The sequence below is a fragment of the Ovis aries genome, chromosome 1, assembly GCF_016772045.2.
Source record: "Ovis aries strain OAR_USU_Benz2616 breed Rambouillet chromosome 1, ARS-UI_Ramb_v3.0, whole genome shotgun sequence".
NCBI classification, from domain to species: Eukaryota; Metazoa; Chordata; class Mammalia; order Artiodactyla; family Bovidae; genus Ovis; species Ovis aries.
This window is the reverse complement of record NC_056054.1, coordinates 71,937,628-71,956,661: the sequence shown is the minus strand read 5'-3', so window position 1 is coordinate 71,956,661 and position 19,034 is coordinate 71,937,628. Positions and strand designations below refer to the sequence as shown.

Here is a 19,034-nt window from a genome sequence, read left to right as displayed (position 1 = left end):
TTGACAACAGCCATTCTGACAGGTGTGAGGTGACATCTCATGGTTTTGATATGCACTTCTCTGATGATTAGCAATGCTGAGCATCTTTTCATGTCTTTGCTGGCCATCTGCATGCTTTCTTTGGAAGAATATCTATTCTTCTCATTGTTAAACTGCGTTCTTTTTTTTAATACTGAGTTGTATGACTTCATTTATAAATAGTTTGGATATTAACCCCTTATTACTCTTATCAATTACAAGCATTTTCCCCATTCAGTAGGCTGTCTTTTCATTTTGTTGATGGTTTCCTTTGCTGTGCAAAAGATTTTAAGTTTAATTTGTTTATTTTTGCTTTTGTTTCCTTTGCCTGAAGCAATAGATCCAAAAAAAACACTACTACAATTTATGGCAAAGAGTGTCCTGCTTGTTTTCTTCTGGGAATTTTATGGTTTCCGGACTAACATTTAGGTCTGTAATCCATTTTGAGTTTATTTTGGTATATAGTATGAGAAAATGTTCTAATTTCATTCTTTTACACCTAGGTGTCCATTTCCTGGCAACACTTTTAAAAAGACTTTCTTTTCCCCACTGTATATTTTTGCCTCCTTCATTGTAAGTTAACTGAATATAAGTTCAGTTCAGTTGCTCAGTCATGTCCGACTCTTTGCAACCCCATGAATCGCAGCACGCCAGGCCTCCCTGTCCATCACCATCTCCCAGAGTTCACTCAGACTCACGTCCATCGAGTCAGTGATGCCATCCAGCCATCTCATCCTCGGTCCTCCCCTTCTCCTCCTGCCACCAATCCCTCCCAGCATCAGAGTCTTTTCCAGTGAGTCAACTGTTCTCATGAGGTGGCCAAAGTACTGGAGTTTTAGCTTTAGCATCATTCCTTCCAAAGAAATCCCAGGGCTGATCTCCTTCAGAATGGACTGGTTGGATCTCCTTGCAGTCCAAAGGACCCTCAAGAGTCTTCTCCAACACCACAGTTCAAACGCATCAATTCTTCGGCACTCAGCCTTCTTCACAGTCCAACTCTCACATCCATACATGACTACTGGGAAAACCATAGCCTTGACTAGATGGACCTTTAGTTGGCAAAGTAATGTCTCTGCTTTTGAATATGCTATCTAGGTTGGTCATAACTTTTCTTCCAAGGAATAAGCGTCTTTTAATTTCATGGCTGCAGTCACCATCTGCAGTGATTTTGGAGCCCCAGAAAAGAAAGTCTGACACTGTTTCCACAGTTTCCCCATCTATTTCCCATGAAGTGATGGGACCAGATGCCATGATCTTCGTTTTCTGAATGTTGAGCTTTAAGCCAACTTTTTCACTCTCCTCTTTCACTTTCATCAAGAGGCTTTTTAGTTCCTCTTCACTTTCTGCCATAAGGGTGGTGTCATCTGCATATCTGAGGTGATAGATATTTCTCCCGGCAATCTTGATTCCAGCTTGTGTTTCTTCCAGTCCAGCGTTTCTCATGATGTACTCTGCATAGAAGTTAAGTAAGCAGGGTGACAATATACAGCCTTGACATACTTGTTTCCTATTTGGAACCAGTCTGTTGTTCCATGTCCAGTTCTAACTGTTGCTTCCTGACCCGCATACAGATTTCTCAAGAGGCAGGTCAGGTGGTCTGGTATTCTCATCTCTCTCAGAATTTTCCACAGTTTATTGTGATAAAAGTCACATAGTCAAAGGCTTTGGCACAGTCAATAAAGCAGAAATAGATGTTTTTCTGGAACTCTCTTGCTTTTTCGATGATCCAACAGATGTTGGCAATTTGATCTTTGGTTCCTCTGCCTTTTCTAAAACCAGCTTGAACTTCAGGAAGTTCTTGGTTCACGTATATCTGAAGCCTGGCTTGGAGAATTTTGAGCATTACTTTACTAGTGTGTGAGATGAGTGCAATTGTGTGGTAGTTTGAGCATTCTTTGGCATTTCCGTTCTTTGGGATTGGAATGAAAACTGACCTTTTCCAGTCCTGTGGCCACTGCTGAGTTTTCCAAATTTGCTGGCATATTGAGTGCAGCACTTTCACAGCATCATCTTTCAGGATTTGAAATAGCTCTACTGGAATTCCATCACCTCCACTAGCTTTGTTTGTAGTGATGCTTTCTAAGGCCCACTTGACTTCACATTCCAGGATGTCTGGCTCTAGGTGAGTGATCACACCATCGTGATTATCCGGGTCATGAAGATGTTTTCTGTACAGTTCTTCTGTGTATTCTTGCCACCTCTTCTTAGTATCTTCTGCTTCTGTTAGGTCCATAACATTTCTGTCCTTTATCAAGCCCATCTTTGCATGAAATGTTCCCTTGGTATCTCTAATTTTCTTGAAGAGATCTCTAGTCTTTCTCATTCTGTTCTTTTCCTCTATTTCTTTGCATTGATCATTGAAGAAGGCTTTCTTATCTCTTCTTGCTATTCTTTGGAACTCTGCATTCAGATGCTTATATCTTTCCTATTCTTCTTCGCTTTTCACTTCTCTTATTTCTGGGCTTTCTATTCTGTTCCATTGACCTATGTGTCTGTTTTTATGCCTCTGTAGCTTTGTAGTTTTGATTATTTCAGCTTTGTAGTACATTCTGAAGTCAGGGAGTATGAAACCTCCACACTTGTCCTTTTTTTCAAGATTACTCTGGCTAGTCAGGGTCTTCTATGATTCTGTATAAATTTTAGGATTTTTTTAGTGCTGTGAAGGATGTCATGGGTATTTTTTATTAAATATGTAGACTGCTTGGATAGTATGGATATTTTTACAATATTAGTTCTTTCAATACATGAACACTGGTTATCTTTCCATTTATTTGTATCATTTTCAATTCCTTTCATTAGTGTTCTATAGTTTTCAGAGTACAGATCTTGTACAGGTTCTAGTTCTTCATATTTTGCCTGTGATCTTTCTTTCTAAAGCTTCTGGGATCTTCTCTTTACCCATGTCCTCCAGCTCTGGGAAATTTTGACAATTTCCTCCCTTTTTTCTTTGTTCTCTCTTTCTAGAACTCATATTAGTCAGGTGTTGGGTGACCTAAATTTTATCTTTTTTCTCCTATTTTCCATCTCTTTATCTCTTTGTTCTATCTTCTGGAGGAGTTCAACTTTATATTTTAATCCATCAGTAGAAAACTTTCACTTTTGCAATATTTTTAACAACAAAGAGGTCTTTCTGTTCTCTCACTATTCTTTTTTTCTTGGTTCTTATTTTATGAAAGCAACATTTTTGGTTCTTTCTGAAGATATTATTAGAGTTGCTGTTGCAGTTTTCTTCTGCTGCCTGCATTGCCCCTATTTTTCCTAAAGTTTTTTGGTTGCTTGTTTTGTTCATTTTGATCCTTTTCTTTCACAACAGGCTTCTTCAAATTTTTAATAATCACTGGCTATAGGTTCACATTTAAGCGTGAGGAACCAAAGAGTGAATTGGAGGTTCTATACAAGGGTGACTGCTGACTGGTGAGTTTCACCATCTGCTTCAGAGTCAGGACATCAGGCAATTTCATTGAAGGATCCCCACGTGGTACTATCTGCAGGTCTTTGCTTTGGGTTATATAGTTTCTCCAAAGAAGAATCCAATAATCTCATGCTTAAGAAATATCAACCTGGCTGTCAACATCCCGGAGGCTGAGCTGTGGAGTGTGGGTTAGTAGCAGGTAGAATGAAAGTGAAGTGTCAGTCGCTCAGTCGTGTCTGACTCTGTGATCCCATGGACTGTAGCCTGCCAGGCTCCTCCATCCATGGAATTCTCCAGGCAAGAATATACTAGAGAGGTTAGTCATTCCCTTCTCCAGGCGATCTTTCTAACCCAGGGATCAAACCCAGGTCTCCTGCATTGCAGGCAGATTCTTAGACTTCCCCTTGCTCCCTCTTCTTTCAGGGCAGAGCTTTGTCCCTGCCTTGGCTGTGCCAGATACCCTACATCCAGGCCCTCTCTGATGACTTCTCCAGAGAGCAAAGCTCCCAATTATATCTGCTGGTCTGAAGGAGGGGCCGTGGGACCAAACTGCTCCTTAGTAAGACCTTTAACTAATCTTTGCAAGCATGTTTCACACCTAAATTCCTGAATCTCTCTAGATTTTCACGGCTCAAATCAACTTCCTCTCCCACCAGATGCACAGAGATAGGCTTTTTGAGGCTTCTCCAATCTGCTCACCGCTCATTCATCCTGTCTTCAGTTTTCAAAATTTGACTGATGTTTCTTCATTCATTCATTTGCGCTCAGTCATGTCCTTCTCTTTACCACCTGGGGGCTCCTCTGCTCATGGGATTATCTCGGCAGGAATACTGGACTGGATTGCCATGGTGTTTCTTAGCTGCTATCACTGCCTGTTTCCTCCTGTCCTTGTGTGTTTATGCTTTCTTCACTTTTTCATGATTTTGGGGGAAGGGAGTTAGAGTCGGGGAAGGCATTAGGAGATACATATATACACTTCACTGGAGGTTAAATAAAAAGCCCTCACTGAAAACGTTTTGATTTTGTGTTACTAAAATAGAACAAAATCACTGCTGTCAGGCAGATGTGAGCTGCTGCTGGCCAGTTTGGTTAGAATAATCTCTGCTCCTGTACTCAGGAGCAAGCAGCACATACCGCCTCCTCAGAAGGCGCAAAGGCTCTCAGTGCCAAGGACTACAGCCTTTTGTGCGTCTGACGGGGTCTCTAAAGAAGGAGGCTCCCAACAGCACCACTGTAATAAAACCCATAGCACTCCTTATCGTTGGGAGGTAATTGTTCTACAGCATGAATCAGCCCTAGATGACTTTCTTGCCCCCATGAACCCTCATGTTTTTCTGCCCATTTAGTCTGAGACATTAGAGGAGGACCAGCCCCATGAGAAGTAAACTTCCTGTTCTGAGTCCAAGCCTGTCATTGCCCTGGCCATGTTCTTCTTGCCTGTGGTTTTATCTGCTTCATGGAGAACCTCACAAACACGAAAGAGGTAAAGAGTTGAGACGTACGTGCATGTGTCCTCAATTATTTTGATGAGGTAATGGAGGATAAACACTTAAATAGCATAGTGAACAGAAAAGCATTTAATAAATTCACTAGCATTTAACTATAAGAACATGAACTGTATTTTATAGTCACGTACAATTCCCTTAGGATTTAAAACTGCTTTCAGAGAAAACATTCTCCTCATTTTACATAGGATGAAATGATGCTCATAGAACTTACTGAAGTGTGTTCCAAATAGATCAGTAATTTTTTTAAAGTTTGAAGTCAGTAAGAATGGATATTTACAGGAGAAGTCAACCCTTTCATTTGAATATCTTTCAGTTCTAAGCAGTTTGATTACTTCTGTGTTTGGCTTCCTTTTGGATTTTCTAGCTTAAAGCAAAAGAGGTTGGAAATGTGACAGATTTAAGATATAGTATTTCTTTTTACTACTAAATAAACATCCTGCCAAATTTTTTTTGCCTAACTTTTTAAAATTAATTTCTATTGGCGTATAGTTCCTTTACAATGCTGTGTTATTTTCTATTGTACAGCAAAGTGAATCAGCTCTATGTATACATTTATCCCCTCTTTTGCTGGGTTTTCTTCCTATTTAGATCACCACAGAGCACTGAGTAGATCCCCTGAGCTATACAGTAGGTTCTCGTTATCTATTTCATACACAGTATCGATAGCGTATGTATCTCACTCTCAGTCTCTCAATTCATCCCACCATTCTGCCTAATTTTGAGCTCAGTCTTTTTCTCTTGCCAATCTCTTTTGAGGGGTCATGTCAAAATTCCAAAATATCTTTTGAGACACACAACATGAAGCACATAGACAAGTCAATAGCAGTAACACGCTAGACCTACCTGTTAAAATAACACGTCACCACTGTCCCAGCTACAGTCATTTGTTGGCATGCAAGGATGAATTCACTAGTCCAGATGAGGCCAATTAAATGGTACCACCACATATAACGAATGCCCGAAAGAGGCTTATATTCCACTTGGCCACCTTCAACGACCTGTGCAGCTCCTAAAGTTTAAAACACAAACATGCTTTATATGTGTGTTTTCCTAAATATGGAAGAAGGTCCAAGAGGCCATTCTTCCTCAGTTCTAGACTTTGGCATCACACAAAACACAGATGTCAACGTCAAGTTTGAAGTTCCCACCATAACTTAAGATCTTCACAGCAAAACTAAAATTGAGAACGCACTTTTAACTTATGAATAATATTGACAGTGATAATTGTGATAACTGGTAGGCAACTTGTATAAGATGACATTTGATCTATCTTCTAATAGTCACCCCACTTTGCAGATATGAAAACTGAGGTTTGGAAGAGTCAAGTGACTTTTGCAAAGTCTCACTGCTCATAATTAGTGGAGGGAGAATATAGACCTGGACACAGTGGACTCTAAAACCCATGGTTTTTCTATCACAACACTTTGTGATGCAAACAAAACTTATGTTGATGAAAGCTGTGTTATAGAAACATGCTTCACCAAAAATTTAGACTCAATAAAGACAAGAATCTTCATTTGTTCAAAAGGATTCATTTCAGGTTTCAAGAGCAAACTCTCCTAGTACATTTAAAATGGCTAGTGGGCCTCGGTGTTAATCTCCTAGATTCAGACGTCAGCTTTATCCCTTTTTGGGTAGCCTGGGGCAAGTTATTTGGCCTCTTGGAGTGTTAGTATCCTTATCTGTAATACCCGTTTTCTGATGGTTCTTCAAGAAAGAGTGGGATAGAATGGGATTACCTGGTGAGTACTGGCCCATAGAAATATCAGTTCGCAAGTGATGACGATTCTTATTACTTAAATTTCAGGAGCACAATATTATATTAAACTGAGCCAAGTGAGGTAACCCCAGCAATGCTCTGCTGTTCACTGGCTATGTCCTGCTTAATTTGCTCTCATCTAAAGAAGCCCTTGAACTGGCTCTGCAATTCAACTTAATTCCATACCAAATCTCAGTTCTGCAACTACACTTGATTTCTAGATGTTCTCTGCTCTGTTTCATTTTATTATTATTAGATTTTTTTTAATGTGGACCATTTAAAAAAACTTTATAGAATTTGTTCCAATATTGCTTCTGTTTGATGTTTGGGGTTTTTGGCTGTGAGGCATATGGGCACTTAGCCCCCCAGTCAGAGATTGAACCCATACGCCCTGCACTGGAAGGCAGTCTTAAGCACAGGACCACCAAGGAAGTTCCCTGCTGTACATTTTAAACAAGCTACTGTAAGAAAGAAGATGGCACTTTGGTCTCTGGCAAAACCTACAACTTGAAGAACATTTAAAGAGAGTTTCATACTAATATTTCCTTTCATAGCTATAAATTGCTCTCAGGTTCATAAATCATATGTCTTTAGACATTCACAATAGGGTCTGGGCAAAGGAGGTGGGAAAGATGATCATGCTGTAGAAGGAACTGATTCCACAGACGAAGGCTGGTCTTAGTAACTCCCGCTCTGTGTTCTGCTGAACAAGAGTCACATTGTGAGAAATACCAGATCAGTTTGGTTCACAGACAGAAGTTAATATTTTATTGGACACTGGATTCATTCTGGCTTGGAGGCAATCTCTATTTCAGGTAAGGCGCTAATAAATGCTTGCTGCTGCTGCTAAGTCGCTTTAGTCGTGTCCAACTCTGTGCAACCCCATAGATGGAAGCCCACCAGGCTCCCCCATCCCTGGGATTCTCCAGGCAAGAACACTGGAGTGGCTTGCCATTTCCTTCTCCAATGCATGAAAGTGAAAAGTGAAAGTGAAGTCGCTCAATCGTGTCCAACTCTTAGCAACCCCATGGACTGCAGCCTACCAGGCTCCTCCGTTCACGGGATTTTCCAGGCAAGAGTACTGGAGTGGGGTGCCATTGGTTACGCCTTTCCAAAATGGACGTGTTTCAGAAAAGCATCCCCAGTCCCAAAGGAGGCGGCCCCTCGTGACTGACAGGCACATGGATATAGTGGATCAGGTGAGTGGAGACTCGGAGAGCCACTCCCGGAACAGCAGAAGTGATGGGGCCAGTCAACCAGCACGGGATCACCAGTGACGGGGACACACTGCAGTCTGCAAGCACAGGTCTACAATGTCACACGTGATTTGGGGATGGATGAAGCTTCCAGAGAAGAGGAGGGACGGTTTCCTCAACAGACAAAAGACAAGTAAATACAAAGGCCTTGGGTGCTGAGGAGGAATTGTGTCCCCTTGGGGATGCCAATGGCCCACACCCCAGCTTGGCCCACACACCCCAGCTTGGCACACTGATGGCAGCAGTCAGCAAGCAGAGGATGGCTAAACGGGATACATCAAGATCCATACAGGATCCACACTCCTGGCATTCCTCGAAGAAGCAGAATGGGTAAAGATATTATTCACTGACCACCTTACTGTTTTTGACCATCTTTACTGAAACCATCAACTATTTATTCTTCCGGTTCAGTAATAACCAGGCTATTTACAGACTTTCCTTTAGGGCAGGGTTTTTCAACTTCTCAACATAGCATTTGGCATTTTGGATCACATGATTGTTAGGGGTGTGAAGTGGGGGAGTTGCCCTATGCATTGCAGGATATTAAGCAGCTTTCTTGGCCTCTACCCATTAGATGCCAGGAGCATCTTCCCTCCCCTCCTCCAGTTAAGACAACCCAAATGTCTCTAAACATTACCAAACTGCTGCTTGATAACCACAGCTTTAAGCAAACGTTCTCTGAAGAATCGGGAGCTCTGGCTTCAGGGAGAAGCTTAGAACATGACTGTGGGTGGGGCAGGTGTGTTTATGCACACACGACTGCCCTCTCCTGGATGGCTAGGTTAGTGCAGGCAAGAGCCTCTCATCAAAGTATCAGTTGCTTTGTTATTAATACGAACACATTACAATACTGTTACCACCATGTGTAGCCAACAGATGCTAATGGGAACTGGATTCCAAGATGAGATTTGATCTGGGATGGTAGTGAAAAGGGCATTGAACTGGATGAAGGCCTGGTTCCAATCTCGGCCTGACATTTGTGATAAGCAACCTGGGCCCCTGTTCTCTAACTGTAAACATGAAGAGGGAAGACAAGATGAACCCAGGGCAGGGGTTACAGAGTCTGAGAGTCACACAGACTGAGACTCATATATCTCTTCTGTCTCCTAATGGCTGAACAACGTCAGGCAGGTTACGAGGTTGCAGGGCCTTTTAAAAGCTCTGTTTCAATGTCGGTAATCTGAAGATACTAATACCTACTTCCCATTTCCTTGTTGATTCCATCCAGTCTCGTGGCTCTAAATGCCATACATGTAGCTGTTACGAGGATTAAACAGGCAGTTGCTTAGAATATTAAATACAAGAGACGATTAGCTATAATTGAGGTATAAGTAGATATGATTTCTGTTGTGAAGTTAAGAAATATTTATTTAACATTCTAGATTTATGCTGGACGTCAGCTATTAAGGGAGAAAAATGAAAAAGGCAAACAAAAAAATCAGAAAGAAGATACAATCAGAGTGAATATCAGGAACTCACATGCTGCTCCATTAGTTTATTCACCTCCCCTTCTTCTGGACTGTTTATAATCTCTCCTCCAATCTCTAAGGGTTTTTTCCTATCCTCATGCTCAGTCAGTGACCTCACTTTTGGTTTCTCTGAGAAAACGGAAGCCATGGGAAAATCTCTGGGAGCATCTACTCCATCTCTACCCCTCCGCAGCATGTGTCCATAACTGGACAGCAGTTCAGTCGCTCAGTCGTGTCCGACTCTTTGCGACCCCATGAATCGCAGCACGCCAGGCCTCCCTGTCCATCACCAGCTCCCGCAGTTCACTCAGACTCACGTCCATCGAGTCGGTGATGCCATCCAGGCATCTCATCCTCTGTCGTCCCCACCTTAATACGATAAACTGTCCATGATTCTAAGGTCAGCCCCTGCACTAGATTTCCCCCTTTCTCATCTACTTGAAGATACCACTTCAGAAAACTTCCCTCTCTTTCTTGCTTCCTTTAAAGTCTTCTTTACTGAGTCATCCTTAATAATTTCCTATCTTAAACCCCCTACTTTTGAACTCCCTCTACTCCTCCAGCTTCCCTCCTACTTCTCTGTCCCTCTTCGCAGCCAAATTTCTCGAGGCCGTCTCTTACTCTTTCCAATCCCTTTTCTCTTTCTCTCAAACCCGCTCTAATTGCGATCCACCCCCACGCTGCTCTGAAACGGCTCTGTTTCACTCCCACGCTGCTAACCTCAGTGGGCCATCCTTAGCTGTTAGCTGACTGATCAGCAGCTTACGAGGCAGTCAACATTTCACCCCAGTTCCGTGCAGCACATTATTCTCCTGCTCACTGGTTGCTCCCTTTCAGTTTCCTTTCCTTTTCCTTCCTCATCTCCAAGACCTCTTAACATTTACATGCCCCCAAACACAGTCCTTGGATTTCTTTTCTGTCTGCACTCATTTAAGTCTCATGGCTTTAAATACTATTCATGTGTTCTCCAATTTCCAAACGTAGACCTCTAGCTGGGTCTCTCCAGAAACTTCAGACTGAAACCGTTAACTCCCTACCCGAAATGTCCACCTGGATGTCTAAAATATATTTCAATAAACACAACTAAAACGAATTTCTGCTCTTCCTGGAAGATGTTCCACTCAAAGTCCTATCCTGTCTCAGCTGATGGCCATCTCATGTTCCAGTTGCTCAAGCTAAAAGACCTCAGTGTCATCCCCAACTCCTCTTTCACATCCTTAATCTAATACCAGGAAATTCTTCAAAACAGACACAGAACCTGTATGTCACAGCATGTCCACCATTACGACCCTGTTCTAGGCCACTAACACCTCCTCCCTGAATCACTGCCATGAAAATGTGAGTCACACCATGCCACTCTGCCGCTTAAAATGCTGCAACGACTTCCTGTCTCAGAAACAAAGTTCTGTAATGGCCCACGAGGCCCAGGATCTGACCCTGTGCTCCCTCTGACCCCGGCCTGAACCATGCCCCTCCTCAACCACAATACTCTGGGGAGCGGCCCTCCTGACTGTGTCCCCAGAGCCTCTGCTGGTCCCTTTGCCTAGAACACCTCCCCTTCCTTAGTCTCCTGGCTCTGCCCTCACCTCCTGCAAATCTTTGCTCACAATTATCTTCTCAACAAGGCCTTACCCAATTATTAAATTAAAAATTGGAGCCCCCCTCCTCAAGCATTTGTTGTTTTAAAAATATACTATGAAAATATAATCAATGCTAGAATACATTTAAGATGTCTGAATTTTACACAGTTTGAGGGTCCCTTGATAAGACAAATACAAAGTTAGGTAGTTAGGTACTGAACCTTGCAAGAGTCCTTGCAAATGAAAGACCCTGAAGTTTAAGCTTTAGGGGCTTGAAGGTAAACCGGTCTCGAATCTGATTTAAAGTGTTATGATAAATTAATCTGATAAGTGTTATGGCAAAAAGTAGAACAGGTCAATTGGGGCTACTTAAGCATTTATTCTGGAGCAGGAAATGGCAACCCACTCTAGTATTTTTGCCTGGAAAATTCCATGGACAAAGGAGCCTGGCAGGCTACAGTCCATGGGGTTGCAAAAGAGTCAGACATGATTGGGCACACATAGTACAACACAAACATTTATTATTCTTCTCTGCTTTATTTTTCTCCTTGCTGCTGCTGCTGCTAAGTCGCTTCAGTTGTGTCCAACTCTGCGACCCCATAGATGGCAGTCCACCAGGCTCCTCTGTCCCTGGGATTCTCCAGGTAAGAATACTGGAGTGGGTTGCCATTTCCTTCTCCACCTATCAAATTTGAATATACTATAAAATTCACTTACTCATTTTATTTAATGCTTATCTCCCTGTAGCCTCCAAACTGGAAGGAAAGCTATATCTCCAGCATCTATAACAGGATCTGATCTAGTAAATGTTCAATAAATACTTGTTCAGTGAATGATTGCACCAATCTTCCTCAAGTAATACATCCTATCAAAGAGGTTTGAGACAACTTTCAGGAAGTCTGCCTAGAGATCATTGTCATAACCTGGAGGAAATGCAACATGCAGCTAGCTGGAAATTTGGGTATTACAAGCAAGTTTTAAAGCAGTTTGAAAGACTGGCATATTACTAATGATTAGTGTAAATGGCAGTTTCTCAAGGAAGGCAGTGTAGCTGATTGGGATAATCTCCCAAATGATGCAGGCCCAACTTAAAACAGTCCTATGTTCTACCACATTCTGTGCACTTGACCTCTTCCAGCCAACTGGCTGGGTGTCCTGCTGACACCCAGCCTGCCTGTGCCTCCCACTGTGCTCTGACAGCACGGGGATCAAGGAAAAAGAGAAGAAAATCGCATGGCCATCAGGCCTGGAGCTTACCTAGTTCTTTCTGGGTATACATCACATTCAGTACAACATAGATGTGAATTCACTCCTGACTCAGCACATGCTGAACTCACTCAAGGGCTGTGCATGGACCTCAGAGACAGACAGAAAAAGACACAGGCCCTGCCCTCCAGATGCTCATTCTCCTGAGGGGGACAACACACAAGTCATTATCTTGTGTGATTGCTTAGAGGCCTCGTCACCGCCTGACATAACACATTTATGCTCCTTTCCCTATTCCCTGTGTCTGGTTCACTGCTGTATCTCTAGTTCCCCAGCCACGCAGCAGGCATTCGATGAACAGTTCTTGAGAGAATGAAGCATATATAAAATGTAAGAAAAAAAAAAGAAGAAAAAGCTCGGTATGCTTGGGCAATTTACAAGAGAGTTTCCAAGAAATATATTGAAAGTGAAAGTATTAATCGCTCAGTTATGTCTGACTCTTTGCAACCCCAGGGACTGTAGCCCGCCAGACTTCTCTGTCCATGGAATTATCCAGGCAAGAATACTGCAGTGGGTTGCCATTTCCTTCTCCAGGGGATCTTTCTGACCCAGGGATCGAACCCAGGTCTCCTGCATTGCAGGCAGATTCTTTACTGTCTGAACCACCAGGGATAGTTCCAAGAAATATATTACTCAAAACAAATCTTGAATAATGACTCGTTTTCCAAGCTGTGATGAGCAGAAAGTTGAGGTGAGGCTTAGGAAGGGGAGAAGATTCTAGACTAAGATCACAGCAGGTGCAAAGACAACTAGATGTTCATGGAGGCTGTCTCCCTTCACACTTCCCCACAGGGACATAAACTTCAGAAATGCAGGAGCTGTTTCAAATCTCTCCTGAGCTACCCCTCTTCCCCCTGTTCCTAGGACAGGGCTGGGCTACGAGGAAGCTTTTGTGAAATAGCTTCAATTGTCTTCCAGATCTCTGATAACCTAAAAACAGGACAATTTTCCTTTAGACTGTGTTCTCAAATATGCCAGGCAGAGAACAAACCACAAACCTGAAGTTACTACTAGACATTCCTTGGTTGACATTAGTTCCTAATATAAGAAACACATACAAGCGCCCTATTTGCAAAGCAAAGCTCTGGTCTCATCTCAGCCTCCTAACTTCTTTATGAGGCAGGCTGGGGAAAGCACCGTTTGTCTACTGCAAAAATGGGAACAAGGAAGCCCAGATTAACATTCAAGGAAGGCCAGAGCCAGCCTAGATCCCAGGTCCCTTGATGGGAGTCCCTCTTTCTGACCCTGCTTCTTCCTTTCCAAGCACAGGCCTTTGCCTTTCAGCACATTAAGCACATTCCTGTGATGATAGATCTCATCCGACTGTAGTACCGCTGGGAGAGAAAGCCACCCCCAGCCCAAACAGGCCCCTTTCTTCTACTGTTTCAGCTCTGAGGCTTTCTGACCACCTAATGATAACTGAGGGTCATCAGATCATCTGGGCTCTTTCCAACCTGCCAACCGCACCTACTGGATTCCCAAGGTTGTTACCGTGTTCCTGTAGCTACTTCTTCCACTGGATTCGAGTAATCACTGTCGCATTGCTGGTAGCATGCAAGTCCCAGCTAGTTACTGTCAGTCATTTCTTCTGCTCCACTGAAGGAATCCCCAAACAAGCCCGAGTTCGTCAACTAGTTAAGGGCCTTACTAACAGTCACTAGAGAAACAGCTCATCAAAAAATGGCAAAATCTTACCAACCTAAGTTGACTTTTTCTGTATTTTTTCTTTTTTACACAATAAAGTATTAACTATTCAGTCATGTGACGCAATAAAAATCTCACAGTATGCACCACTGAGGATACCCCCACAACACTGGGGACCTTGGGCGGAGACTGGAGAGAGAGTCTGAGGGCTCTGTGACTGCCTGAGGGGACACGAGATGAGACAGGTGCTGTGCGGGCGTCCCTCACCACCCTCCACCACCTGGGCATCTGCGGAGGGAAAGTGAAATGAGACAGGTGCTGTGCGGACGTCCCTCACCCCCCATCACATGGGCATCTGCTGAGGAGCCAAACAGCAGCAGATGACCCGCCCAGGCCTAGAGCTTGTCATCCTGGCACTGCATGAAAAGGCCTTTGAAGACAAAGGGACCTCTGTGCACCACGCTGCCCCACAGGTGGGTGGAAAGGAGAGGCAGGTGGCCTGGTTTCTATGCTGCCCAACCCTGGGGAGGAGGGAAGGCGGGAGCTCTGTTAACACCAGGCCTCCTGGAAGCCTGGTATCTACCTGCTCACAGATTCCCACAGCACGTCCTGGGCACCCAGTTTCCTTTCCTGCCCTTCATATTTATTTTTATTTATTTGGTTTGGTCTTGGTTGCAGCATCTTGTAACTGCAGCAAGCAAACTCTTAGTCGTGGTCATGTGGGGTCTAGCTCCCCAACTAGGGATTAAACCCTGGCCCCTGCCTTGAGAGCAGAGTCTTAGCCACCAGACCACCAGGGAAGTCCCTCCTGCTCTTCAATTCATCTCACTTTTGCTCATTTATCTCCTTCCAAAATGGCCACGCTTTAATACATAACCTTCCAACATGCTGCCTTCTACCCTACAGTGCAGCCCCCACCCCGTCCCTGCCCCCGCCCCTCTCAGCCCTGGGGCCCAGGCTGTTTAATGCTTCCCAGGCCTTGGACCCAACTGGGGCCTAAGAAGGAGACCCGGAGGGGCACCCTGCAAGCGGATCAAGTCACCCCCCGCCCAAATCGGCCTTGGGGCATGTTCCTCTCCGACTGGGCCCCCAACTCTCAGGACCAGCTCTCGCCTGTCCTTTATGATCAGGTTCTCTTCTGTGCTTGGACATGACCCCACTAAACCCCTTTGCTTCTTTCTGTGCTTTCTGATCTTCTGGTAATTTCCAGCCCATCCTCTGAGAAGCCTTCCTGGTCTCACAAAGTTGGCTGGAGTCTTGCTGTGGTACTTTCACCGCTCCCCATTTCTCCTCTGGTGATGGTCTTCTACCTTTGCCATCCTCAATGTGGGCAGAGGCCACCTCTCTTCCCCAGTGCCTTGCCAGGACCTTGTCCCACAGCCCTCACCTAACATTTGTGCATTAAAGAAAAAACAAAAGAATGTGTCCTGCTCCAAACCACAGAGACAATTCTCTCCACCCAGACTCACAGCCCATAATGACAGCAGAGTGGGCCACTGTGCCTTGGAGGCTGGAGGAGGAAGGTCCCTCCCTGGTCCCAAGTCATGCTTCCCAAGGCCTCACCTTGTCCCTGCGGTTCTGGAGGACGAGGGCTCAGTACCACAGTCTACCACCCAGAGCGTCAAGTCCTGCCACCCCCTGCCACACCTCACTCCCAGCCCACTCTGGCTTCAGCCCCTGGCCTGCCATGTTGCCCTCTAGTCGCAGGCTGCAAACACCACATTATGGGCACAGCCTGCAGCCACCACCAGTCTCTGTGGCCACGACACTGCTTCGACTTGAACGGACAAAGCTCAGGAGACCTAGTTTGATTTCCTAGCCCCGTATCCCAGACACGGGGATGTGTGAGGCAGTGGAAAGAGGTCAGGTTCTAGAGCTAGAGCTGTTCTAGAGCTCTGGTGTCAGCTAGCTGGATGGCCCTCAGCAAATTACTTACTAGGACCTCAGTGTTCTTGCCTATAACTTGAACATAACAACACGGGCATAAAAAGGGGGTTGCGATGGTTAAAGGAGAGAACATAAGGACGCACCTAGTACAGAACTCAGAATTCAGGAAATTTTCAACACGTGTTCACTTTCCTGCAGGGACCGAGGCCACTGCCTTCCCATCTGACCAGGACTGAGACTGCGTCGAGGAAATGAGCTAGAACATGATTGTCCAGTGTTGCCCCAGTTGAGACTTCCAGCTGTCTCATGATTTCTGTTCTTTCATCTTTTCTTGGTAACAGAACCTCTTATTTTTAAACTGTGCATGGCTGCCCAAAATGAAACAGCCTTGTCTTCTCAGGAGCAAGGCAATGCAGAGGTCTGTGTGCACTCACATTAAACTGGTTCTTCTGAGACAGCAACAACATTTCAGAAGGGTCTTTTTTTTTTTTTCTCACATATTGATACAGCAGAGGGAAAAGAATTTCCTGCATTCCCCATGACAGAGCCCCAGACACCATCACTGCTGCCACCAGAGGCCTTGAGCTGCATGGGACGCCTGGTCCCTACAAAAAACAGGCCAGTGGTTCCAGAATGCTGGGGCCTCTGTGCCTGACTCCAGCATCATGGACCCCATCCCCACGGCCCTTACCTGCAGTCCCCAGGCTCAGGAGCACAGCCACCCAGAGGACCCAGAAGAAAATGAGGATGGCAAACGTCCACAGTGGCTGTAACAGCAGGAAGGGAGAGCTGCTGATGGCTTTATTCGTGACTTGGAGAAGTTCAACTGCCAATTTGATCCTCTTTCTGAGGACATAAATCAAGATGAGCAGAACTGCCTGGTGAAAAAGGGGTTAAATTATTCAGAATAATGAAGAACTGAGATGAACTTAAACCCTAGTATTTTACTGACATCTCAGCAAACAGCTCTTTTAACACAGCCACCCCCTACTTTTATTATAATGGAATAGACATGTTCTCAAGTACTAATTGAGCATCTACTATGTGCTGATATTTCTGCTAGATTCTGCTGCTACAACAGTGGACAAGACAGAACCCCTGCCCTAAAGGAGCTTGCAGTCTGGTCAGAGAGAGAGAGAATGAGGTCCTCGGGTGTCAGAGAACTGTCTGTTTCTTTTTCCCAACAGCACCTAACATGCCAGAGAATGCTGAAGGACTGCAGAAGGGCAAGGGACCACAAGGACAATGCTCCTTCCTTTGGGTCTCCTTCTTCTTTAGTTGCTGTTTCTTGGGATCTTTTGGGTGGTCCTTCCTGCCCTTTTGTGGTTATAGCACCCTTCTTAGATGCTTGAAACTTTCAAATAAAAACCTCCAGGGAATTCCCTGGTGGTCCAGTGGTTAGAACTCCATGCCCCCACTGCAGAGGGCACGGGTTCAATCCCTGATCGGGGAACTAAGATCCTGCAAGCTATGCAATGCTATCGATTTAAAATAAAAATCTCCAACCTCACCTTTCTCTACATGATGGATGTAAGCACATCAGTTACTGACCAGGTGGTGGGTATCCTCCAGTGTGTCAGACTCAACGTGTCCAGAACTGACTTCATCATCTTCACACAAAAATCTATTTCCCCCATATTTCCTACTCCAGTCCTAATTTTTCTGCACTCTCCAAGAAAAAGTTAGGTTCCTCTCTTGCAGGCTTCCATCTTACCCTGCTGTAGCACTCAGCATCTTCTACTGCGGATGTTCATTGCCTGCATGGCACATTACTTGACATCAAGCTTCCAGAGGGCAGGGCCAGGCCTTACTGTAAAGGGCTGGCAAAGCAACAGCCATAGCACAATCTCAGTTTGCTGACAGAGCTCCCAGTCTATTCTCTCCTCTCGATCCCCACACTGATGCCACAGCTCAGATACCTTCTGCTGTTAATTCCCTTAACCCCTTACTCCTGACCTTACCCCTCCTCCAATACAAGCTAAAGGGATCTTTGTAAAACGTGCAGTCAAGGATGTCATCTCGCAGATCAGAATCCTTTGACATTTCCCCAGAACTCCTGGATAAAGACTGAAATTATCACCACCGCAAATCAGGACCTCCCCGGTCTGGTCCCTTCCTGCCGAGGGAACGTCCTACAGGCTCCTCTCTTGTCCATGTGACCCAGCACACCACTCCAGGGGCCCAGGGTGCCATTCCTCTTCCCGCTGGACTCGGGTGTTGCTGCCTATGAGGATCTCATAGTCAAGTGGTGGGAAGTTGGGGGAAAGAGGGATAAAATGTGCAAAACTGCTCCCAGGGCTGAAGGGCCCAGCTGCGACCCAGCTGTGGGGACTAGCCTGAGGACCCAGGGAGAGATGCCTGGAGGAGACGTGAGACTTCTGAAGGCTGAGTAGGAATTTCCATCTCTGTGTCCTCAATGCCTAGCACAATCAACAAGGAAGAGGGAGTTTATTTTTTACTAAAAATTTTAATGAAGCAAAATGATATAATCTTTAGGCAAATAAACTTGGATCTCCTGAGTGGTTGGTAGCTCCTGAATGGAATGCTAAAATATGTGTATTTAATATGTGTGTTTTTCAACTTAAATATGTGTGTGCGTGTATAAAAGGCTCTCCTCATGTTCAAAGTACACCACGAGGATACTGACCAGAACTGAAGAGTTAACTATCCCGTTATTTCCTAGTCTCAGGGAGATCAGCGTTACCCACTGGGGACAGTGCTTGGGGTGCGGGGTGGGCAGCAGAGCTGAGTCACCACAGGGCTCAAGCCTCTACTCCCATTTCTGGGCTATAAGCTGCAAATTGCTGCATCTCAGCCTGCACCCCTAGGCTGACACCCTGAGGTGAGCAGCCAGTGCCATTCAGCCCATTTTCTCCAGTGCTGCTACTGGGTATATTGAAACCACTGGAATCACAGTCCTAGGCAGCTCCCCTCACGGCTGGAATCTTGCCCTGGGCATCATGTCACGGCATTGCTGGCATTGTAGTTCATCTCACGGCGGGGTGTGTGCTGGCTGTGTGTTTTTTTCTGGCCAGCTCCATTGTCTAGCGCAGGGCCCTGTGCAAGACAGGTGCTCAGTGAATGGTGATGGTGACAGAGAGTCTTAGGGATCTTATTAGAACAAGCTCACCAGAAGCTGGTCCCTGGCAGAAACACAGCAGCAGCAACACACGCGTCAATGCATGGTGTGTGAGCCGAGGTGCGGGTCTTCCCTCTCCTCTTGCAGCCTCCCCGT

General features: G+C 44.9%; 1 protein-coding gene across 5 annotated transcripts in view; it reads right to left on the bottom strand.

The window, feature by feature from the left end:
* The window catches only part of SLC44A3 (solute carrier family 44 member 3), an 84,566-nt gene that overhangs the window by 37,617 nt on the left and 27,915 nt on the right, over positions 1-19,034 (bottom strand). For all 5 annotated transcript variants that reach the window (XM_015092126.4, XM_042251142.2, XM_060400881.1 and 2 more), the window contains 2 exons: positions 16,491-16,677; positions 5,782-5,947 (listed from right to left, as the gene is read on the bottom strand). In XM_015092126.4, coding sequence (XP_014947612.3) covers positions 5,782-5,947; positions 16,491-16,677 — 353 coding nt within the window. The remainder of the gene's footprint in view (positions 1-5,781; positions 5,948-16,490; positions 16,678-19,034) is intronic.